We start from the raw sequence: 25,865 nt of genomic DNA, 5'->3' as shown, positions 1-25,865 counted from the left end.
GCAGGCCTAAGCTCAGGGTGAAACTGCACCTCAACCAGTTGCACATCTTCAAAAGTTTCCACAAACAAGGCTCTGAAGCAGCACACCAGTCCAGCGTGGTCTCCAGAAACCACGTCCCTCAGTGCCACATCCACGCTGCTCTTGAACACCTTCAGGGACAGTGACTCCACCACCTCCCTGGGCAGCCTGTGCCACTGCATCACCATTCCGAGAGGAAATGTTTCCTAATATCCAACCTGAAATCAATTTACAGCTCTTCTCTCTCAGTCTTGCCTCAGCCCTTTGTAAGCCCACACAGTGTGGCACCTGATTAAAACAGCACTTTGAGGGGCAAAAAGGGTGGAAGGACACACTAAAAGTCAAGCTCTGTCTCCTTTATCAGTGGTGCTATATCTTGTGCATTAGGTAGAGCATATGGGGTCATGTGGTTATTCCAAAGCCAGCACCTCAGGATGAGGCTCATGAAATGCTAAACACAGGTTTGTGCTCCTAAACTGTCATGGTGGATCCCACATGAGCATCAGGGTATCCCATAGAGAGTGAAGTTTCAGGCAACTAAACACATGCTTTACACATGAATTTTGTAGGTATTTCTAGATGTTTATCCATCTCATAGATAACTAAGGCCTGCAGCAGGTAGGCAACCACTCGCTCATGGTCTCCAAAACAAATGACGTGGAGGACAGCACCCCAACCATACCCTGACAACTCCATATTCATCCTGTTGACTGCCACATGCTTGCAAATCCCTGTGGCTCTTTACAACATGGAAATGCTATTGCCTGTTTAAGGGGGCAAAAATATGGGATAGAGATGGCAGTGACCATGGAAGATCACAAAAATGCTGCCTTCCCTGCACTAAAATACCTGCCTCTGTTTGGGAAGGAACATGGAGATGCCAAAAGTCCTCTCATTGCATCTGGGATGCTGTGTAGATAGCTCAGATCATATAAGCTCACAAGTGCTTAACTTCCCAGCAGAGAAGAACCATTAACTTCTCAGGGAACATATCATCAGCTTCAGCTCATGCACACTGATTTTATGAAACTCTGGGAGGGATATTCATCCAGAACAGCAGCACTGCCACCAAGTGCTGAGCCTGACCACACCATCAGCTCTGCTCAGACCAATAAGTTTTCAGCCCTCGTGTGAAAGCAGCAATGCCATGACAGGGCAGGAGAACTCAAACCAGTCACCCATAGTGCTTTCAAATTATTCCATTGGATACACCACAATAAAAGTCATTTCCTTTGGAACACATGCAAACAAAACTCAGGATTTTAAAAAAAATTATGTTAAGGTTTTTAATTAGCTTCTCTTTCAGTTGTGTTTTTTATCTGTTTATTACTGCTGTGATTTTTATTTTCCATTTTCTTTTCCATTCCCAGTACCCTCGTTGACTTGCCTGTATGAAGCAGAGCAGGGAGGGTCTCACTGTCAGTGCTTCTATGGAACGCCAGGACTTCTGCAGAGAACCTTTCTGCTGAGGGCTGAGCCCACAGCCAAACCTCCAGGGATGGACTCTTCTTCACTTTCTTCAACAAACCACTCCAAGACTTGACCATCCAATCTATACAAAATTTCTTCCTGATATCCAGCGTAAACCTCTCCTGTTACAACTTCAAGCCATTACCACTTGTCCTATCACCACTACCTAAGGAAACAAGCTAACTCCCCTGGCTGCAGCCCCTACTCAGGTGGTTGTAAAGGTAATGAGGCCTCCCCACCACTGTAGCTCCCCCAGCTGCTCCTCATAAGTCATTTTCCACTCCCAATCAGCCCAGGTCTCCAGAATTACTCAACCCTAGAGAACAATGTTTGTGACCTCCAAAAGTAGGCTGTGGATTATTGTGCTGTGTTTGCTCTCATGACAAGGTCAACAGTTCTTCTGCAGCAGCAATTTAGCCAAATGCAGTTTAAACATTAATCACAACTCTTAATGTTGCCAGCTTTAGTTGTTGCTGCCCTCGGCCTGCCTTGCTGGATCAGCAGAAAGTTCATAAGCCAGCCATGGGGCCAGCTCAGCCTCACCACACTCAAGCTTAGTACATGCTGCCCTCATGGCCTACCCGTCATGACAGGCCAGACATCTGGTGCTGGTGAAGGGACCGTTGTCATCCTTCCTGACTTCCCTGCAGTTATGGTGCTTCCAAAGGCAGGACGGCGGTGGGATGGTGGGACTTCACAGCCATGGACACGGCCCAAGACATCCCTCATCTCCTGTGGAAGACATCACTCCTACAAAGCCCCTCATTTATGCTTCTATTAGGCAAATTGCAAAGGACACGATAAATATGAAAAGGTTGCCGCCCATGAAAGGAACTCCTGTAAAGCTGGGTGCTCCCAGTTAAATGGAGAAAGAGAAACATCACCAAGGAAAAAGAAGAAAACATTTAGGAAAGGAAATTTATTTTATTGAAAAAAAAAAATTACATTTCACTTGTACACCATGAAAGTATTTAATTATTTTCAAAAGAAGAGGTTAAGACTTCCACAAGAAAACCACATTCTTTATTACAGCATTACTCTACGAGATGAGGCTCTGGTGGTGTCTGCACTGGGCATTTTTCACTAAACAGTAGCGCAGGACTAGATGTGCTTTGGGCAAAAACCCTAAATATTGCCCTCTTCCAGATGCTTCTTGAAGATATGACACTTAGTTGGCCAACATTTCATGGTTTCTGAGTTAGACACAACAGAAATTCACAGCTATCCTTCTCCCCCACTTTTAACAATCTTGATTCTTATTTCCCATTCAGCCAGCTAAAAGCTGGTTTAAGTGGCATAGACGACATCACACCCAATCTTCTGGTAAGAAAACAAGACTGAAAGGGCTACGTGACACTAATAATCCCAATCACTAGCAATGAATTATAGAATAAACATAAGAGACTCAACTTTCCAGGACTTCCCTATGTCTCTACATCTCCAGCAACAAACCTTACAGCTTCCTTCCCTACCAAGGCATGTATTCAGTGGCTGTCAGCACAGGAATACATGTGCTTTGCTCAATGCAGGGCACTGAATAGAAGTGCCTGTGTATCCCAGTGCCATTAACTACAGGCACATGGCAAGCACCATGCTGTGCTCTCAGTCACCTGTGATGGGCTGTATTGCATCGCTTGGGAAGGCATCTTCTGAAAACTCCTTATGAACCAGAGACCTCTGGCATTATAAGATTTAAAAACCTGAAAGCAAAAGTAAACAGCAATGCTACATATTCCCGGGTAACTTGTCTTACTTATTGATTTGACTTCTTACTTAGAGGGGAAGGGATGGAAAAGAGCCAGACGTGACCAAACCTAACATCACGCAAGTGCTGTGAAAGCAGACTTTAAATGTCCTCCACCTGGACATTACTTCTACATTTCCTAGGTAGATAACTACCTTATTATATGTTGTTTTCTACTTTGCTAAGCACAAGCATCATATCAACTGCACAAACAGTCACAATAACTCTTGTTAGTACTGTAATATTTTTGCTGGATTTGCAGCTAGATAGAACTTGGATTCCTACATACCCAGCTCTTCTTTCAGGTGCTTAGCTGACCAGGATTATTTTCATTACCACTACCAGTGCAGCTCTGTATTTAGACTCTGCTTGTCCAGCCTCTCACTGCCAGGAAAAGCAGCAATCCCAATTTCCCAATCTCTTGTCCAGCCACATCTTCCCAGCCCCTTCCTTGTAGCAGCACACTCATCCATTCCTTGGTTGAGAATGTTTAGGGAGCTAAAAGGGCTGGAAACTTCAGGGTTTTTAGACGGATGAGTTCCCTGCCGGTTTAGTTCCCCCACTGCACTCACTACAGGGTCAAGTAAGGACCAGGGTCAGCACAAGTGATGGACAAAGAAGATTAGGATGCGTTTTTATGGTGTAGTTGAGCTGGATAAAGAAATCTACTACAGCAGTTGATAATTCTGTACTTTTCCAGAGCATAAGAAACTTGCCTAAATCATCCAAACAACCCACCTGAAGTGTCTCTTTCTCTACATGAACTGCAGAGGAAGACTACGGAAACCTCATGGCAAAACAAGGTTCTTAGGAGGGAAAGAATAAGCATCCTGCCGCCATACACCAGAGCTAGGATAGCAGCATGCTGCTTATCATATGCTTTGACTTCAAAGCCAGTAGAGCTGTGCTAACTCAAAGTTTTGGTACTGCATTTAGGAAGGGACAACCTCACAGTGCCCTCATCACTCACTCAACTCAGGGCCGCCCCCCTGTGTCTCCCCACAGGAGGAAATCACAGCACATTCCCCTTCCCAGCAATACATTACTCACCTAAGTGATATGTTTTTTGCTAATACAAATTAATAAAGCAAAGCAGAAGTGGCACTTCTAAAACATCCAGAACTTGGAAAATCATGACGGAAAAATTCTTTTCTCCTACTTTATCACAAGAGCGATTTATTGAGGAATACAGCAAGGAGACTGCTTTGTTTCTCAAAAAGAGACATAATGAATAATGCTCCAGATCACCCGCTATTGTGGTAGGAGCACAGCATGCAGCACAGGGCCTTGCCCTGCAGACTGATTTATGCCACACACCCTTTCAGATTTCCTATAAAATCCCAAATGACAAAAACATAAAAGAAAACAAGATCGAAGGCTTAAGCCCTTCTCCCTGCCACAGGAAAAGATAAAAGACTATGGTGAGATTAAAAAAAGTAATAATCATCATCATGTTCTTGTTTTCAAACATGCCAACAGCTTGCATTGTGACTGAATGGGATTGTGCTGGTAACCCAACTCTTCTGAAAGCCAATGTATGTATTGAATTTAAATTCAGATCACTCTCTTTTAAATTTTTCACAGTGCCACAACTGACAGACTGGAGGAAAAAAAAAACGTTTTCTCCCACTTAGCCCACTCATCTCTCTGTCGCACTCACTCAGTGCAAACAATGAAGTTAGTTTGGCCAGCGAGTGCCGATCCAGTCTCTAGGCTTTTTTGCCTACATGGTGCTACTAAGGACCAATGAGATCCACCCCATCCTATCACATTAAATAAACAAATCCCTCACCCATCTTTACTCTGCCCCAGATGTATTTGGTATTTTATTCCTCTGCAAAATCTAGGCTTATGTCACCACTTACCTGATTTTGTCATGGATAAGGTAGCAATATTTAGGGTTTTCTTTTTTTATACAATGGTGTCTACCACCCTACTGCCTCTCTCTACAATCAAGCGTACAAGCCTTACTGCAGAAAGAATACAACTCATAACTGACATCCAGAAAACACACAAACACTACAAAAGCCTACAATTTCATTAGAAATTAAATCATTTGCTACGACACAGACGGTTGCTGTTTCTCTGGCATAAAATTCATTGAGTTACTACATACATCTCCGAGGCAATCATTGAGATGTGTAAACACAGAACAGGTCCACCTAGTCAGTACAAAGCACCACACAGACTTGAAGTACATAGAAAGTTTGCTCATAAATATTTCTTTAACAATTCAGCACTAAAAAAATATTACTTAAAAAGGCATCTTTTATTTAAGTTATTTCAGTTTGTCCAGGGCTGGTGGGGTTGTACTGTCCCTACTTTATTACAGCCACCTGACACTATTTCCATCCCATCTTACTTTTCAAGATGAAAAGCCTAGGTGTGGCTGGGACCCACAGCTTCATCACAATCTATAAAAATATAATTCTTTAAGACTTTCTACGTACATCCTGAAGGCCTGCACAGCCAGCCCCCAAATATTGTTTCCCACCCCCACCACACTGCAAATAAAGCCTCAACATACACACACGCATACAGACACACACAATACATGTATTACTCATCTACACACTGAATTTTCTAAATAGCAATGCAACCGCAAGGGCAATAGGTAAGGAATACACATGATTTCAGTGGTAACATATGGCTCAGCCTTCTCATATTGCTGGTATTCTCTGCCTTAATAATGTGCTGCCTTATTCACTACACTGCAAAAGGTATATTTATGACTTATTTGCACCATCGAGGCACTAACTAGGGAATGCTAATTTAGGGACATACTTGGGAGCATCCCATTTGCCTTGAGAACTGCTGCTGCTGGAGCAGCAAGCACCATGCAGTTGGCTGGTGGTTTTGGGACTGTTACCTGGTACTGGCCTCAGTAAAGCCTACAGGAGCATTCCTAGGCTGCTGAAAACTAAGCCACGTCCTTTTCCTTCCTGGAAAATGAGAAAACTGGCTTGGGCTCTCCTAAAAAGATGTGTATGGACACAGCAGCTACCCAGCATCCTGTACTCAGTGCCCTTCTTGGCAGTTTAGGGATCACTCCAAGTTTCTGATCAAACTTTGTAGATTTACCTTCAGTCTTCTCCTGAATACAGACATAAATTCCATTCTACCCACTTACTTAAAAGAGCAGAGCTGTTTTCAGGCTTGTGATGGAACATGTCAAAAAGCTTACTTCCCATGGTTTACACATATTCAATTGATATGTTTAGAATGCCAGCAGGCTACCAAACTGCTCAGCAGCAGGCTTTCAATCATCAAAAGCACATCTTTCAAAAAGGACAGCTATTCTCCAACTAATTTCTCTTGGGACTCTAATGGTTGAATGCCTAATCAAGGATGGATTGTGACATAAAAGAATGGATTGTTTTTTTCAGTATATGGAAAAATACTTTGGATTTTCAGTGACCAAAGTCTGTCTCAACTTCTAGTGGTCAAAAACAGTTAGTCAGGAGAAGTGACTGTCTGTGATATAAGCCTAACTTCTCCAGTCAGCATAAGAATCTTCTCCAATAGCCAGTGCTCTCCTTAAATTGGATACCTGCTCTCCCCCTGCAAACTGGTACAGCATACACAATGTAGAGTGCTGACAGAAGCACTTGTTCTGACATGCACAAACAGTTGTTTCCAACTGTAGAGTCTTGTATGCTCTGCAGTAAGATAAAAATTACTGTGTGTGAAGGGGTGTTCAGCTAAGTGCTGCACAAGAAACAGACCTGAACATGAATTGTGATCCTTACTTCAAACCTCTTTTCTCACCTTCTTTGCAGAGATAAGGAGCACATCATGGGGGGGAAGAGGGGGAGGGTCCTGCACATGCAAGTACAAGGCATACAAGGGCAGTGCTGTAGGTGTCAGCAGTTGTCTTCCCATGAAAACTTCTCAGGAGAAAATCTAAGAAGACAAGGATGTTATTCTACTCTAGAGACTTATTTCATCTTATTTACAACAAGATGACTGCGAAGCACAAAGGTACCTTCTTTCATTAACTATGCATTCTCTATACCAGGATATATCCAATTAAACCTTTAAATACATCCACTTATTCAGCAAGACTATCAAACTGTTCTTGATTTGTTTAATTCTGAAATGATTAACATATTCAAAAATAGGATCTAACAATTTGTGTGTACAGTATATTAAATGTAGATGCTTTTATTACAATCTTCCTTGCCACATAGTTTAAAATAAAATATATCAATACAATCACCAGAACAATCTCAGACAACGAAAGAATACCATCCAATCAAGATACAGTAAGATACTCAAAAAGGCAGTATGAGTAGCTGGAAACCTTGGTCCTCCGATTATTTTGTATAACACATTGATCAGAGATTTTCCAATATAAATTAGCAAACAAACATTAAAAGTTAACAATTTCATACTGTAGATTCCTTAGATGTTTATACTGAGTGCGAACAGTATGGATTCTAGCACAATGTCTTTATGCATGTGTCTCTCAAAGAGGTAAAAGGGAACTTTAAGTATGCAGTAACTATATCCAGGCCTGGAAATGAGAAGAATATCTGTAAACAAGTTTTGGTCTTTCCTGCACAATGGCTCCATAAATGAGTGCAGTAATCAAAATGGCTGAGCACATACATTGAACAAATCACCCCAGAAAAAAGGACCCAACACAAATCACATCCAAGTAAGTGAAGAATGGTAGGGAAGTCAACTGAACTCAAACACAAATTGCTCACCATTCCCACGATGTCCTCATGGGACTGCCCCTCAGTATTAGATGCATACCTCACAGCTAACTTTACATATTCACGTGCCCTCCACTGGGGAGTATGTACGGCAGTGAAGCTGGCATTCTCCAACCAGCCTCAAGGATGAGCAGGGGCCATGGACTAGTGGGCTACAGCAACCTTTTGTGCTGTTAGGGCAGTCATGAAAGCCTTCTCATTAGTTACAGACTCCACTTTCTGAGCTAAAGTGCTTTTGCTTCTGTAGTCATTAGATACCTGATCTAACCTGGTTTAGGTTAACCATTTTCCTTTACCTAGGCAACCTTATGTGCATCAGACAACTCGGATGAGTTTTCTCCAAGTCCACAAGTAGTGGGCAGCTGTGTAATACTGAGATACTTTCAAGAAGTATGTGGTGTAAGTGTTGTTGTTTTAATATAGATATTATCCATGGGAGGAGGGGCAGGAATAATGGACATGAATGCACTGAGACTTTGAACTTTTGTCTGCAGACATCATGAAAAAGTGCTCTATAACTCTGAATCAATAGAAATGCATCTAAGTATTACATATGTATACCCTGACATTCAAAAATACCTGTTTGCTCACTGTGACTTCAAAATATCAGCTACAGAATATATTTACAGATGATTGCTGATGTTTGTTCCAGGCAAGAGACGTTAAGCACAATTATTCCCAGAATATATAAGCCTGAACTAATTTAGATCAGGGCATTGGGAGTTTGACAGAGATACTACATGAGCAGCTTCCAAGGACTCAAGCAGAAGCAGCAAGCAGCCGACTGTTACAGAGCCCACCTAGGACAAAATACAAACTGCTGCAAATTGAGCTCATTAGTAACACGACCTCCTTTTTATTTCTTTCCCCATGAAGCTACCCTTACTGTGTCCATCCCCTGTACAGCTATGCCACAGATTTCAAGAAAGGTGTGGATTACTGCAGCGACTCTCCTTTCTTTGGAGCAATAGGGAGAGATCACATCTGAAGGGTATAAACTGCTCCAGCAAACACCTCACTATCTCTTTTATGGTGAGATCAAGGTTGATTGTGGTTAACAGATAAAACCCTCTTTGTAAGGAACTTTTGTACTTCCTAAATTCTAAGCTTAATTCAGTGAAATAAAGATCTGCCTTACTCTCAATTCCCCTCTGAAAGCCTACTTTTTCAGTGCCAAAAACAATGGTGCTGTCTCATCCTTTCTTAAAGGGCTTTTCTGTAGCACAGACTTAGAACAGGTAAGGTTTCTTTGACAGCAAATTTTGTCAGCTCATAGTTAACACTGCTTTAAAAAAAGAAAGAAAAAAAAAGAGGTCAATTTGGAGCTTTTCTCTACCGCTGATCCCCTGATGTGAAGAGCTTCAGAATCTCAATACTTGAATATCTATCGGATGTTCAGAGAGGTTGTGGAGGCCGGTGACTCCACAACCTCACTGGGAAACTTGTTTCAGTACAGTGGTAAGACAGTTCATGGTTGACATCTGCCACGAATTCATCTCTGTTACTGACTGCTAATTTTAGTGACAGCTCACATCACCAAAACTATTATTGCTAAAAGGTTATTTCATGGCAGTGGTTACTAAAAACCGCGACAGCAGAATCACATTTTATAGTTCACTTCTGTGTGTTTCTTTTTTTTCTTAAAATTCTCATCGCTTTTCTTTTTTAATTTCTAATGTCAAACGTATGAGAGAAAACAGAAGTAATAGTTGTGGAGAGTAAAAACCTGGATTTTGCCTCTTACATATACTGCAAAGTGTGTTCATCTCTTAAATTCCATTTGGTTTAGAGATACTGAAAATGAGGGATTTCAGAAGTACGTTAATTATGAAATCTTACTCTACCAAAAATAATATATATATATATATCTTCAGTTAAAAGTAACTTTAAGAATAAATTACTCTTCTACTAAGTGAAACCAATCAACTTTTACAATGGCAGAAAATCCACAAAATGGTGGGATAAATGAAGTCTGCAGTGGCAATAGCAATCACCTGACCAGCTCAGCTGGGGACTCCCACTTTATGTGACACTCAATTTAGCAGGTGTGATGAATGGGCAGGAATAGTATCTGGCAGACATCCAACAGTGATTTTCCCAGGCATATTCATATCATCAAGAAAAGCCCAGAGCTGCCCCTTCCTCTAATGCAAATTTACTTCATGAAGAAATCTGCTTCAAGCAGAGGTGAAATTTTTATCTGCCTATGACATCCAAGGAAAAAACATCAACTGAATTTGGATCTAAAAACACACTTGCTCTCCCCTTGGGAGAAGCAAGAACTTCAGTCCCATACAGAAATCAACAGGAACTGTGAGTGCTCAGTACCTGTCAGCCAATCTCCCTACTGGCATAATATGTGGCTGTGATATACAGGACACTGAAATGAGTAAAAATTCCATTCTGAAGGCTAATGAAGTTGAATTTTGAAATTAAAAAATGTTTGAGAGATAAATAATAACACGTTGCTGTGATCTCTACTCAGAGTAAGTTGCAGAGAATTATAATATGAACAAATTTGGTATGTTGTCCTGAATTTGGTAAACGTATGCAGTTTCCTAAGCCACGTGTATTACTGTTACCACATTGCTTCATTGATAAGCTGCCAACAGCGCTCACTATTGCTAAGTGGAAGTGCTCTACACAGTGTAAATACATCGATGAAGAAAGAACGATTGCCGTCAGGCTTCAGAATAAGAGCTGCTTTCTCTTTTGTTCTTAAATAACATTTGTCCTTGGTTAAAAAAAAAAACAAAGAAAGTGTCAAGCCTGGCCTCAGAGGTAAATCTACAAACTTGTAGTCAGTGCTACTAAATTAATATATTCTCTTATTAATGAATGTGTTTCTGGAGCAGAGTTTTGGAAGAAAAACATGAGGGCACCCGGGCACCTGTGGACATTAGAAATTAGCAGCCAGTACCTGCAAAAAAACTCAAAATGTGCAGCAGTTCATAAGACAGGAAAGGGGACCAGTTCTCAGTAACATTAATGACAGACACCTCAAGGTCACTTCAGAGTACTTAAATGCCAAACATCTTCAAAGAACCTCTACACACATCCAGAGCTTTGTGTGTAGTTTTAACCCTGCTTAGTTTCGTAGCAGCTGAGATAATGAATACCAGAAGAGGTAAACATATCTCTCCAGGAAAAGGGAGCTTGTAGCAAGCTCCATTGGCACTAGATGCCATCTTGAAATATATTCTCCAGTCAGTCAAGCATTCCATTAGCAAATTCACATCTGAAGTCTTTGGCAAGGCAGGAACATTGTACTCTCTTGCCCTGGGAAATTACACACACAAAGTGAATTTGACAGCCATTTTGATACCTGGTAATATGCTTTAATGCATACTGACTCTGTTTTGTTTTTAAAACCGAGCAAGGCCAGCACATATGTTTGAGAGTGGATATCTGCCTATGCTGGGCACTATTTCATGAAAGTCAGGTTTCTGTCACAGATCTAAGGCAAATATTACAATTTACAGGAAAGAAATGAGGACATCAATACATTGTGCGTTATTGGAGACATACAGCCTTTATAACACAGTAGCTTTCACTATGATCTCTGGGTTTTCTATGTCCTTTTTGCTTTGGACCATTCTCAATTCCAGATTGGCTGAGTTTGGTTTGTTTCCTTCTCCAGCTTGTGCTAAAAAGATGACATCAGAAGATCAATAAAAACAGCAGTTTAAAAGCAAACAAGTTACAATGCCTGATACCCCATTCTATTTTTTCTCTCTCCTCCCACTCCTCTTACTACCTTTGCTAAAGGCTTCTGAAGTAAGAGATGCAGATCAGAACTGTATTTTCAGTACCTCAGCTCTGCAGCAGCTCTCTCCAGAAAAGAGCACATCTCTGCTGTCAATTAGAAATGCCACAAAGACATGCTTTGGGAACCCCACTGTTACCATCTGGATTTCCTTAAATGTTCATAGACGTGGGAACTCAAAGGTAAAAGAAGCTGAAAAAATAATTTTCTTCACATGGCCAATATGGCAAACAGACTGGTTTTTACTGGTTGACAAGCCCTTCTAAATACCAAGAGCATGCACTAAAAGGTAAAATGAGTGGGCCATATTTAAAGCAGAATTTCCTCTGCATGTCAAACTCAGTATTTCCTCAAGTTCTTCCACTACTGCTTTGCAAAGCAGACAAGCACCGTCAGCATACTGTAGTCCCAGTATAAGCTGAACAGTGACACCTTCAGTCTGGTGTTGTCAAAAATAGGGCTGGAGCACACAATAAAGAACATACACTGACAAGACTACCTCACTCTCAGTCTATAAATTCTCCAAATTCTCTGGGAGCTTCTGCACTGAAAGCTGTCTTTCTGCATCAGGAAACCCAGAAAGCTCCCTAAATGTTTCCTCAGATGCAAATCCAGACAAAGAGAGGGCAGAACAAGGTTTGATTGAATTACCTTTTGCACTCTTAATGGTCCTCTGCAGAACATGTTGCATGGCTGACACAGTCTTTTCACATGCCACCTGCACATTACCATAAACATATTTAGTTTGTAGTAAAACTTCAGCAGCTCAGTTTAATATTAGTAATACTACTACTTAGGCAAATACAACTGGCAAGACACAAACAGGGTGACAACGAGGTAGTTTGGAAAAATAAGTTTTTTAGATTCTCTTAGCTCTAGCCAGACAAGTATTAGAAACCATACATCTGTATCAATGACTCTACAGACAGAAGAGAAAGAAACGATGAACGGTTTTCAATGCTCACTATGAAGTGAGGATAAAGTGTATTTATAAGTGTACGTGGAACCTCTAGAGACAGAGCACCTTAGCTGACAAAATTACAAAATACTGAATTTGACCATGCAAAGTTTTACAAGCTAAAATCTTGTAGGAAAAGGGACGTTCTGCTTTCTTTGCTCAGAAGCGAGAAAAAAAAAATTCTAATCAGATGAGAGTCCTTAAATAATATAGTAGATTAAAACTAAATAAAACAGAAACGAAGTCTGAACTTGCAGACAGGTGAAAACCCTCTCCCATACCTTCAAATTGTTTGGATGTTTATGTGTCCATGCCAAAAGCATAGCAGCAAACAAGTCTCCTGTTCCAACAAAGACAGCATCCACTTTAGGGGATTCCACTCGAATTCTCTGTGTTATCTTGGTACCATCTGCATTAGCTGCAACAGAGACACAGTTAAATAACAGAACTAAACAATTAATACAACAGCATTTTCTATAATTTAAAAATGATCATCAGATTTGAATTCTTCCATTGTTCGGAATGTAAAGATGCCATGGAGTACTGAAAACTTTGTATCAGTTCTCTGAGTTCAGTCCCAAAACTCTGCTGAGTAGGAAAGCATTTACAAGTTATGTACTTCACTTCAGTGGGCAAAGGGAACTAGCACTATCACTTTCATGAAGAAATGGGAGCCTAAAATGTTTCATTTAGGCTGCAGCAGCAGTTTGCTCAGATGCTGAGCAACGGAACCTGCTGAATCCTAGGTGAACCATACCCAACCCGAATCTAGACAACCTCTAGAGTAGGAACAGCTATAGACATCAGCAGAAAATTTCTGATCCATGCACCATACTGTTATTGCCACTGGAATTACATGACTTACTCAAGATTGGCATGTACTAAGCACTAACAAACATCAAGAGGTTCTTAGTGGAGTCTAGATGAAATGGCAGTGCATTTTTTTGTTTGTTTCTCAGTCCAGAATACGGCATCTAGACTGAGACCACACAGACAAACAATTATCTACCACCTCAGTAACTCTGTCCTCATGTAGAAACATCCTGCAACAGTCCAAATATACAGTGAATCTTTGGGATGGTACAGAGAGGACAGAAAGAAGAAGCAGAAGGATGTTTTGCAACCAAATAGTTACACTTTTCATTAACACCACTAAGCCATCCAAAAGTCCTCTTTCATAACATTACTGCTAGTCAGAACCACTATAATGGGTTTCAATAGCATCGATCACCCTCACATAGAACACCCACTCATTTACCTTCTGCCCATTCTTACTGCTCCCTGCTATTACTGTACAGAAGGAGGTGTTCACTTATGGAATTATCTCCTTAAACTACAAGTGGATCTGATGAAATCAGATAGAATACAAAAGCATAGAACTAGTTTAAAAAAAACAACAACACAGAGAGCAAATGTACTAATGAAGCAGTTTGTAACTTACTTTTCCTGTAGCTTCCCAGAGCAATCAGGTAGTCGTTTCCTAGCGGTGCCTGTAGATCTGAGCTGGTTATCACCACGGTCTCTGGTCCCATGGAATGGAGCATATCCATTACCTTCCCATGTGCAAAAAGGCAGGAATCAGTGACTGCAATGTGTATTCATTAAACCTTGCATCATCCAAGCACCTTATTTTGCAATCTTTCATACAGAATGAATGGTTTTCACTCAAATAATTCACTTGAATTAGTAGGATTAATTTGAAATAGGGGAATCATTCATATTTAACGCACACATTTGTTCAAATATCCAAGTATCTCTCTGTTATCTTTGGATGCTCCTTTGAAAACAACATTCTGTTTCAGCTATTATCAAAACTTTTCTCTGCATCATGTTTTCAAAACAGACTTTCAAAAAAGAAGAGGACAAGTACAGAGAGACATGAATCTGAGCCAGTATCATGATACAAAGGTAAGAAATCCAGGCTGGGAAGTACTGTTTCGTCACATCTTTAGGAGTTAGCAAAAACAACAACTTAAAGAACTGAGTTGGAGGCACAGCTGTGCCTATCCCCATCTTCCTTTCCCATTATGTTACAAATCCAAAATGTTCACCAGTAAATTATGTACCTTTCTATATGTATTTCCTTTCAAAGTATTCCTCACTTAAAATCATTAACGCTCTACTTCTGACATCACAGCTGGTTTTTACAAGACTGATTTTGATTTCAGAAGAACGAACAACTTTAAGTAATGAGTTCAGCATAAAATACATAAAATATTAGTTCTCCCAGAAGCGTTTAACTAAAAATCCTCCCAGGCTACCTATGACTCATGAACAGTTGAATGATAAGGATTTAGATGTGCTTTTTGAAAACTCTCTATCGCTTGTTTAATAAGCCTCCAACTTTCTTCAGCTGTCACAACTCTTTGCACAGACATCAGTTGGGTTTAAAAGAAGCAGCAAGTTCACCAGCATATGCTGACATGATCAGCTTGTGAATAACATTAAACTTGATTTCTCTTCTCATCCACGATTTATAATAAGCATCTAATCTATTTCTGGTTGTGGCACTCAGCCTCCTCTACATTAAAATTAGACTACATTTAATTTTTTGTTTAAAAAAAACTCCATTGTCACCACTGGTCGTGCTGAAGAAATCAATGGAAGCATGTCACCTTGGGAATAGATGGCAGAATTCCTACCACCTTCAAAGAGGACAAATTTCATCATGAAGGAGAGATGAGTATATGCAGCTCAATGAGAAAGACATGTAATAACCTGCAAGCAACTTTTAAAACATGTTTCCATTCTTATGTCTAACTCCATCTTCAGAGGAGATTTTTAAAACCCATCTTAAAGAAGAACTAGCATTCATGAGTTGGAAAGACCAGCAGACAACTTGTAATTCTTTAGCACATGAAACTAACATTTGCTTCTGTAACATGTAAACCAAAAACCAACAGGTGCTCAGCCAATAGAATTGTTGAAACTATGGTTTCACTTGGGAGGATGAGAATAGAAGAAATGAGTAACAGCAGCTGGTAGTGTTCAGCACCCTCACCCACAACAGCGCAGTAATATAAAACTAGTGTAGAAAGGAAAAATTAAAAGAACTCAGATCTTTGGAACTGCTTTTTGCTGTGAAGAGATGGCAATAAACCGATGCTGTATGACGTTGCAGGAGGAAAGAAACAATAAACATTAGGGCTGACAGAGCCCAGCTACTCTGCAGGGTGCCTCTGTAGCTGCTGTTTGTTTAAAGATTTTGTGTTCCTTTGAAGTTCAAAATCAAACTGGAATAAATAACATCAGTCCATTGTGAAAGCACTTGACTTTTCAACAAAATAAAAGGCTCAGAGACTTAAACGAACAAACAAAAAGACCCAACGTAAAACTACATTCCTATTTTGTCCTTCATCACCATACCCGGCAGCTTTTTAAAAGTCATTCAACTTGTGTAAAAGGGTAAATCCTTACACCTCAGTGCAGCATATCTGCAGCAGTGCAGTATATTTGCGTCAATGTAGGATGAAGACGGCAGCTGCCAGCACTCCAGATCTGCCCACCTTTAATCAGGAGTTACCTGAGGGTCATCACTTCCAATCCATTTTCTCTCCCTTGCAAACTGTGTCACTGGGAGAATGAGAAATAGCTGTACTCAGCATTGCTGCTGCACGACTAGCACGCAGACAGTAGAGGGAGCGACTCAGGCAGGTTTCTAATGATCAGAATCCCTCGGGGTTTTCACTTCAGCCAATGACAAGGAACCACATTGTCAGCAGTATGGATATGCATGTGTGCTGATGCTTCCCTTCCTACACTGCAGAAACTCACAGTGACCATCTCATTGACACTGCACTGTCTTCGTCTGTAGTTCTTTCAGGAAGTTTCTTCTTAAGTCTGGCATGAGAACAGAATGTATTTTGCACACTGACAGTACAAGGCTTTAATGATTGAGGGAGAAAGAGAAGCTAAAGTGATTTCAGGGTTAACAACAAATGATAAACATTGCAGGTAGAACTAAAGAATAAGAACTTGCACATCCTATCTTTTATCTACTTACTTCCAAAGCATCTTTTTCTGTGTAAATCTTCCTCCCAGTGAGTAACCTGAGAATGAAACAGAAATCTTGAAAGAGCACACAAAACAGAAATCTTGAAGGAGCCCACATCTCCCAGGCAATAACAGCTTTGTTTACTCTTTGAAAAGATGAAAGCTTGGACGACAGAATACAGGCTTAAACAATTTGTTCACCACACAGTCTGACGTACCAGACTGCAGTCTTTAGAAGTTACACACACAGACACACAGCGCTTCTGCAGCATGACTATACCACTTCTAACCCAAACTCCATACCCTAACATTATTTCACAAGCCTTCTCTCTCCATCACCCACATAGCTGCTCCCTCCCTTTAGGGGGGCAGCATCATAATGGATTATCTCTTGACCAAAGAGTTATGACTATGTAGACAGAGAGGGCACAAGGCAAAATTCTTACTTCTTGTCAGATGTTGCCATGGTGGAATTTCTAAATCAAAATTAGTAAGTTTTAGTCAAATTATTTCAGTTTTTATATTATGACATACAAGTTTTTGCAGGAATGGGTAGAACAATAGAGTAAAGAGAGGTATATTTTCAACCTGTTCTAGATATATAGGTCTCTGGAAGCAGTCGTAAAATGAGAGACTGGAGAAAATAAAATAACGGTGTCCCTCAAATAAATCCCCCTTTTTCTTCCTGCTTTCAATATAGGACAGTATGTTTGCAGAAGAGCACTACTTTAAAGCAACAGCTAAAAGTCAAAACCCATCATATACATGCAAACAGTACTATACCGAGACAAATGAAAGAGTTTATCTCTGGGTTTTCTTGACTATAAAAAGAAATGGAGTACTTACTCAGCCTCAAACTGGTTAGGAGTAATTATATCAGCAACGGGTACAACTTTGTCCCTATAGACTGGAAGGAGATCCTTAGGCACGTACTGTGGGAGAAAACATAGCATCAAATGTCATCAGCTATTTCAGATATGGGAGTGACATGCTCCTACACTGAACTACCATTCATGCTGACACTTAGTAATCTTAAAGCTTCCAATGTACTGTTAGGTAGCAGGAATTAAAGTCGCTGTGCACCCTGCAGCTGGTGACAGTGGGAGGTGATTGAAACCATCATTAAGCACACCTAAACTTCATTAAAAGGAAGCCATGTCGAGATGAAGAGTTTTGGAGTTCCCTCTTACCAAGATGACAAAGCAGTATAAGGAAGAAAAATGGGAAACCCTTTTCCTTGTCCATATCTCTAAAATAAACTACTTTGCTGTTGTATCAAAGGAATGGAGGTTCTTTGCTGCATCACTGCAATACACTGGTTGTACTGCACTGCAGGGCTTGGGGAACAAGCAACATTCACGTTATTGTGTTATTCTGCCCCCTCATTTCAGTGCAACATTTCTAGGGTGTGCTGTACATTGTACATACATGAATGGGAATCCAATTTATAAATTGATCAGTGCAATTTAATTTACTGTAAATTACTTATCGTAAATTACAAATACTTGTGTTGCACACATAGCTAGCAAACCACTCACACACTTTGGTGACTTCAAGTAATGAGGGCCAGTACTCTCCCTTCTGCATTCCTGTTCTACCTCTATCCCATCTTCTTTAGCTATATGCAGCCCATTAGCAAAGGCAGGCTGGTTCTGTAGCTGGTGACATACACGAAGATGAAGCAGGAGCCTAAAAGACTGTAAGCCCTTCAGACTTGGAAGAATGTTGAGAAATATCAGCTCTTTTGGCACACAATGGAGTTCAGCTAGGAGCTAAGTTGCAGGCCTCAGCTCACCTTTCTGCATCCTGTTGTAGCTCTATTTAACAAAATCTACATTAAAGTTCTTTGTTTCCTAGTAGCTATTCTTCATTAGCACCCCATTTTCCCTGTCGTGAGACAGGTTAGTTTTACCCTACTGATGATGTGTCGTTGCACTAGTAATTTATTTTCTCTATTAGGCACATCAGCTACGTAGGGCAGGGTATACATATAGATGCACCCAAGAGTTAGCCTCCCATTTCAGCTGCATTAGCGACAGATAAAACCTCATTATGTTATTGACCACTAGGTGATATCAGAACACACATCATCTTGAGACTGAGCTCACTCATGTTGTCTTGATGAAGTAATGATGTTACTGGACTCAGCTTTTAGACAGGAATGCAAGACTAGGTCACATCCAAATGAAGACCTCTTAAATAATCATTTCACTGCCTTTTACATCAGGAATGAGTTGGTGGGTTGTGTGCTAAATTTTCTCATCTTCTTCCATCTACCTTGTCTTCTACCCAAGAGATATGGATAACTCCATGCTTACGACTTCTTCCAAGAGCTTTTCAAAGTCACTCTACATCTAATGCAGATCTACAGCTACTATATTTCTGCCTTGTTAGAAAAAGTCTAGGACAATAAATATTGCAATAGATATAAAATGAAAGAATGAGACCACAAAATCAATGGCAAATTTATTACTAAGTGCTACTTCATGTGATTTTTCAGGAGCAGTAAATTGTAAAAAAAAAGCACAAGGACAAAAAGAAAATCATAGTGTGTGACCAGCTAAGGCAGAAGAAAATAGAAAATATAATCACTGCTGATCTTTTTCCACACTCCACTTTTACTATCTGCTAGTGTTGACTAAAAATGAAACATTTCTTTGTTGCAACACGGTGGGTCTGCTGCTGGCACACAAACCTTTCCGTCTCTGTCACTGTAACAGCCCAATGCCTAACAGCTGTTGCAGCTCACATGAAATAAGTCATCTTCATTTAGGTGCAGGTGGTATGCCAATTCATATAATCGCAGAACGTGAGCAAGACTACCAGCCAGAACTGCTGTCTTGACAGAAGATGAGAGAACTCCAGAGAGAAGTGAAGGGGAATCAGGGGGATATTTTCCTTTGGACAGGGTACGTAGTCTACCTGTTCTCTCAGCACAGAATTAAGAATAAGTCCCAGGGCTATGCAGCCATTATTCTTCCCTGATACTAAACTCAAGCAAATACAGTAGTAGTACAAATGTAATTGATGCTGGGATTCAGAGCCACACTTGAGGAAAACGCCTGAGTCTTTGGTTTAAAAACTAATAAACTTCTATGCATATATATTTACACAGCAAATACTTGCTATCCAGAGAAAACAGGTAAGTACTAACCATGGAGCCTTCTCCATTCCATTTGTCTCCCATCACTGGATCACATACTGTAACAGAGAATAAATATAGTTTTAGAAATGGGGCCCTATTTTTACTTAATTGCAAAAACATACTTGCCCAACATACACAAAAAAGCACTGTATTGTATGCATTAAAATTATGTGCATTAAAAAGAAATAAAAAGAAAATCCAGGCCAGAGGACATAAACTCAAATTTAATGTAATAACACTAGCGCGTGTTTGGCATGTGTCCTGAATCTTCAGCAACGTTAACAGTGTATTTTAAGTGCCTTGGTTCCAAGGAAGAATGGAAACAGCCCAGCCTTGTACTTGAAAAAAAAGTATTAATTACATTAAGAAAGCTTTCAGCAAGATAAAAAAAATTTGCAATGTATCAAATTGCAGTGTATCAAATCAACGTCCAATTAGTAGCTAAGGAAGTTTCTACAAATAACAAGTGTCATTTGTTTACACTTTGAAAGTGTTTTCCTTACAATATGATATCACTATTAAATATAAGGGATCTTAGAAGTTCCACTGCATTCTCTCTACCTGACCACTGCCTCAGCGTTCTATGCTTCTTTCTGTTCATACTCCAGTACAGCTTTTAGCTTTCACAATAGCGATATATTTCAAGCTAAAAAACTGAAAATCAAGTTCATGGAGATTTCTTCACTACGCCTTCAGAACAAGAACTGTACTTGGTTAATTCTACATCTGCCATCAGACTATGCAGCATGGTGCCCTGCAAACCCTGTTAATCATTGCAAATTCCTGACGACATGGTTTGTTGATCCTGAAGATGGTTCAGTGGTCATACCCAGTTCTTTACCCCAGTAAATCCTCACTGACTTTGCTCTGTTATTGTGAATTCTCTGCTCAATTCAAGCCCATGCTGATTGAGTTCATAAGTCTGGAAACACTCAGGGAATCTTTTCTCACAGGTCTGTTGCTCTTCAAGCATTCCCGGGTGATCTTAACAGAGGGGACCAGAATTAAACATGCCTCAGAGCTTAAGCTAAATTATTAAGCTTATAAGGCACATTAATATACCTGTGAGATGCAGCAAGAAACCACATCAGGGCAGTGTCGGAGAGTCTATCCTACTTTTGACTGACCTGAAAATCAAGAAGGGGCTTCAGGCATTCATGCTCCCAGCCTATGCTTATGCATACAAACAGCAACAGCCAGCTGGGATTTCACAAAAATCCCTTTCATACAATTACTCCTTAACACATACTTTTCTTTGGAGGTTTCATAACACATGAAACACACTGAAAGGTATAATATCACAAAGATTAAATCAACTTTCAGCAATGCTGAAATGAAATTTCATTGGAGTCTGAGCTGCTCCCAGCCAGATCACAGCACAAGGTGACCAAAATATTGAGTAGCATCAGAATGACATTTTCATCCTAAAATATGGAAATGATGGGCAGGTTTCCCATCAAAGAAGCAGAAAGAATTATAACTCACATCCTTACCGTATACTAGGTTAGAATTCTGTTGCTTCAACTCTTGGACGATATCCACCACCATTGCAAGAAATGATGTGTCTCTTGTATATCCTTGGGGAAGAAACAAACAAACAAAGATACCTTTTAAGTAGATTTTCAGGAAGGTCTTTTATTTTATTTTATTATTTCTTTTTGTAAACACTTCTGATTCTTTGGGTCAACTCACAAAAAAAAAAAAAAAAAAAGGCATTTTAAAATATTTTATTTAGAAATAACATGTGGAAGACAAGTCAACATAATCTCTACTCATGTAGAAATACAACTTCTGAAATTCATTTGCTACATGCGTTATACATTTAGTGCTCATACAACTTCAAAATGCTTGGACATGTATGTACAAAAAGGTTTGGACTAAAGGAAAAAAAATGTCCTCTCGTCCTTCTCTTTAAAACACCAGTCTGAGCCAGCACTATTTGGTACATGGCACCTAAACAAAGTTTAGGTAAGTGTTTAGGTTAAGTTCCATATGCTTTTCTCATATCCTGGTTAGAAACAGTATGGGGTGTTTTTCCTCTATCATATCAATGCAATGGAGAATGAAGAATCTTGACCACTTCAGAGCAACAGCCAATATACCAGTAAAATTCCTAATTTTAGGCTTAGCATTGAAATAAGTTGTAAAATGATTTTATTACATCTCAAGGCCCTAATCACAATGGTAGCACTACTGCATTCGTATAGTTATTGATTTATAATACCTGTTTTCTTCACTTATATATTTGCTGATTGTGCTTATTTTAAATATTCCTTTTATTTATAACATACATTAATTGGTAATTTCATTTTCACTTACTTTAGTTCATGTAATAACATTATTCTAGCAAGGTAGTGTCTTCAAAATATTCAGCTTGGAAATGCTGATTCCACTAAAATGTATTTTTAGAGATTTTTTTTTTAAGTTGTAAAATTGTTCAAATTTTTACATACTGAGGAGAAACAGAAGAAACCTCCATGATTTTGGGGGAAAACGCTTTGTCCATATTAACAATAATCAGAAAAAAAAATAAAGACAAGGAAAGATTTTATTTTGAAGTGGGCTCTCATGGTAGACCAGCATAATAAGAAACAAAGCTAACACTGGTCATAGAGGCATTTCAAAAGCACTACAGAGAATCTGTGTTTATCTGGCACCTTGAATGCTTTCCTGCAAATGAAACAAATAGATGAAGATCCACAAGTAAGTGACAATCACAAAAGCTAATGAAGTGTCATTTTATAGAACGAGACTGAAGAGAATCATTTCCATTTCATCTATGATATCTACAGTAATCAGACATGCAGTTACAGTCTAATACTATCTGCTGACAAATTAACTTAAGTGTTTGATAAATCATTTCCAGGTCAGATGTAGCAAGTTATGACTGTGCAATACAGTGAATTACTGTCTCTGAAGAGAAAAATCTTTTGACCCTGGATGAAGAAAGCCAGATTTTTATGTTCAGCTACAAATCAACTCAACACTAAAACAGATTAAGATCATAGGGAGTGTCATTTTCACCAACTTCTCATTGTCTGTACTGAAATACACCAAACAAGACTTTTAAACAAGTTTCTATAAACGACAGACCATCTATCGATGCACCTATACCCACAAGTCATATTTTTAAAGGCATTTTAATAGGTTTTCTTCAAAATGTCTTCTATTGTTAAGCAAAGATTTCTGATCTATTGCATCCATTTTTGCCACTAGAAGACATAAAAAAAAAGGAGCTGGGGCAGCTTTCTGGAGTGGAAAGTAAAATAAAAAAGGAACACCTCAGCAAAGAGAATACTCAAACACTGTTTGTTGCCTACTAACATTTCCTGAAAACTCCTGCAATACAATTGGCTCTTCTGGGAAATGTCCTCTGTGTATCTTCTTTCAAGGATAAAAGCATTGGAGCAAGTCCACAAAGAAGGGCAACAAGGCTTGTGATGGGCTTGGAGAACATGCCCTACGAGGAGAGACTGAAGGAACTGGAGCTGTTTATTCTGGGGAAAAGGAGGCTGAGCAGAGACCTCATTGCTCTCTTCCAATGTCTGAAAGGCGCTTACAGCAAGAGCGGCATTGGTCTCTTCTCACTGGTGATAGGATGAGGGGAAATTGACTCAAGTTGTGCCAGTGTAAATTTAGGCTGGATATCAGGAAATACTTCTTTACAGACAGGGTTGCTAAGCTCTGGAATAGGCTCCCCAGGGAGGTGGTTGAACCACCATCCCTGAATGTGTGTAAAATCCGTTTGGGTGTGGTGCTCAGGGACATGGTTTAGCAGAGTGTTTTTATGAGTTAGGGTAGTTTGGTTAGGTTGTGGTTGGACTTGATAACCTCAAAGGTCTTTTCTAATCTGAGCAAGTCTATGATTCCATGATAGAAAGGATGTTCTTTTATTTTTCAATCTTAATGAACCCATTTATGCTGAAATTGATTTATTAATTATAACTCAATCTATTTTCTATTTAGTCTCCTTTAATTTGGAAAGATTTACTGAAATGGAAGGAAAAGTAGCTTTTCAGATATACCATATACTTCAATCCAGAATGGAAGCTCAGGGGTTAAATCCATTCAGTTAAAGTCTGCAGTTTTCTTTGTGTACAAAGAAAGCACCTTCCTACATGAGGAAGCTGTGAAGTTAATTAAATCAGGCAATTTAATTCTATTTACCTTTAAAAAGTGGCTTCTCACTTCAATAAAAAATGATACTGTAATCTAAACCAGATGCATACCTCCCACTGAGGTGAAACCCCGTCAGTACTCTAAAGAAACAGGAATTGGATGAGAAGCAGTTTGTAATTAAAAACACTCTTATAATGTCTTTTTTTATAAAGCATTACACACAAAGTTCTCTTTGCAATATTTATGAACACTTTCCACATAGTGGTGCATAAAATTACATGCCGCAGAGCTGCATCTACTTGGAGAAAATGAAAGGACCTACAAGAACAAAATATCAAGAAATATGACAGACTAGAATACAAAATCTGTACCGAAAGCACAACTTTTTGAAAATCAGGTTGATAAAACATGGACAGATAACCACATATAAAGGTTATGTTATTGTACAGAAGAGAGCTACTAATGAGAATTTAGTAGAAAGTGTCTTCAGAATCAACTTAAAATAATATTCTGACACTCCTCTTTTTTTTTTTCTTTTTTGTAGTTAATATTTTGTGAGGGACTAAGTCTGTACACAACTGGACAGTACAAATTTGTAAACTATACAAGAGGATCAATTAACCCATTTTCAACAACAGCCTTCAGACTGGAAAAGACTGCTTCAAACTAAATAGCATAAGCAGCTATGACTACAATATACAACTGAAATTGCAGGAGGAGTCTGAGGAGAAATGTGTGATTTCTTGGTTAGGAATAAGTAGCTATATGTCTTAAGTACAGGAACTGTTGAGTCACAGCCTGAACCACTGATTGAGCACCAAGGGAAAGGACCAGGTCAGCCCTGGGAGCACAGGTGAAGGCAAGTCAGCTATGTGACCCGAAGGGGTGGAGTCTGGCTGCATCTCTCCTAGACCCTTTTTAAGGGCTAACTGCCACCAGGGAAGTATTTCTTTTTGGAGATTGCTCCTTGGTAGAGCTTTTGCTTATGAACCTGGAATCTTCTGTTATGGGTAAGCAAACTTCTTTCCTTATAGTACCTTTCTATCATGTCAATCTTTCTGTCATTACACTTCTGGTGAAAAATCTTTTCCCATTACACTGATCTGTTCGTTCAATTGCTACACCTGATATTATCTCTGTGTTCAATTACATTTCACATGAACTCCAGAAAAAACTAGTTATTTTTACCTGTGAGTACATAATCATACTGGTTGACTTTGTTCAGTTTAAGTCCTTCATACAGTTCATGAAGTTCATCAGAATTTAACACCTGACCCTTCCAGTGGGCATAACCTGCAAAAGAAAAGCCAGATAATTTTACAAAAGCAAGATTTCTTAATCAGGATCACAGAGTTCAAACACTTGAAGGGACAGTACCAGATATCAGCAGCAGAAGGCCTATCTTTCTCTAATGCACTGCTACTGAATGAATACTGCTGTCAGCAGCATTGTTCCGTTCTCAAACACCACTGTTTCCCAGAGGAGCTAGTAACACTACTGTGAAAATTTAGATTGCCTGTTCATCAATAAAATGAGTAGAGTACACACAAGCTCACCTATGTTTTCCCATGGAGCCTGTACAACTATTCCTTTCCTGTTGTGAGAGGGATAGACAGGTTTTAGACCTTGTTATGGGGAGGCTATCAGTGGATTTTATTTTTGTTATTACATGTTAGTATAAAAAAAACACCTAAAGGCAGCAGGATGACCTTTAATTAAGCCATGAACTCTGCATTATGCAGAGCCCAGATTCCTCCCAGAAGAAAACAGGCTTGTAGGTCAATCTGAATACCTCTTTGCAGGTATGCAGCACTTTCACACTTGTGTAGCTTTCATTGGCACCTACATACACTGAATACAGTGACCACAGCAGAATTATGTCATGGAACATTCTTTAAACATGTCCATTCCAAAAACAGGACAATTCTAAT

General features: G+C 39.6%; 1 protein-coding gene across 1 annotated transcript in view; it reads right to left on the bottom strand.

The window, feature by feature from the left end:
• Nucleotides 1-2,392: 2,392 nt before the first annotated feature.
• The window catches only part of PDXK (pyridoxal kinase), a 43,167-nt gene continuing 19,694 nt past the window's right edge, over nucleotides 2,393-25,865 (bottom strand). The window contains exons 3-11 of the mRNA XM_015883765.3: nucleotides 25,123-25,227; nucleotides 21,309-21,392; nucleotides 19,825-19,871; nucleotides 17,517-17,602; nucleotides 16,681-16,726; nucleotides 14,119-14,230; nucleotides 12,959-13,095; nucleotides 12,371-12,437; nucleotides 2,393-11,599 (exon numbers count right to left, since the gene is read on the bottom strand). Of these exons, the coding sequence (XP_015739251.1) occupies nucleotides 11,487-11,599; nucleotides 12,371-12,437; nucleotides 12,959-13,095; nucleotides 14,119-14,230; nucleotides 16,681-16,726; nucleotides 17,517-17,602; nucleotides 19,825-19,871; nucleotides 21,309-21,392; nucleotides 25,123-25,227 (797 nt within the window). The 3' untranslated portion in view covers nucleotides 2,393-11,486. The remainder of the gene's footprint in view (nucleotides 11,600-12,370; nucleotides 12,438-12,958; nucleotides 13,096-14,118; nucleotides 14,231-16,680; nucleotides 16,727-17,516; nucleotides 17,603-19,824; nucleotides 19,872-21,308; nucleotides 21,393-25,122; nucleotides 25,228-25,865) is intronic.

Source organism: Coturnix japonica, chromosome 1, assembly GCF_054131305.1.
Source record: "Coturnix japonica strain WE chromosome 1, WE-NBRP24, whole genome shotgun sequence".
Taxonomy (NCBI): Eukaryota; Metazoa; Chordata; class Aves; order Galliformes; family Phasianidae; genus Coturnix; species Coturnix japonica.
This window is presented reverse-complemented; position numbering and strand designations above follow the sequence as displayed.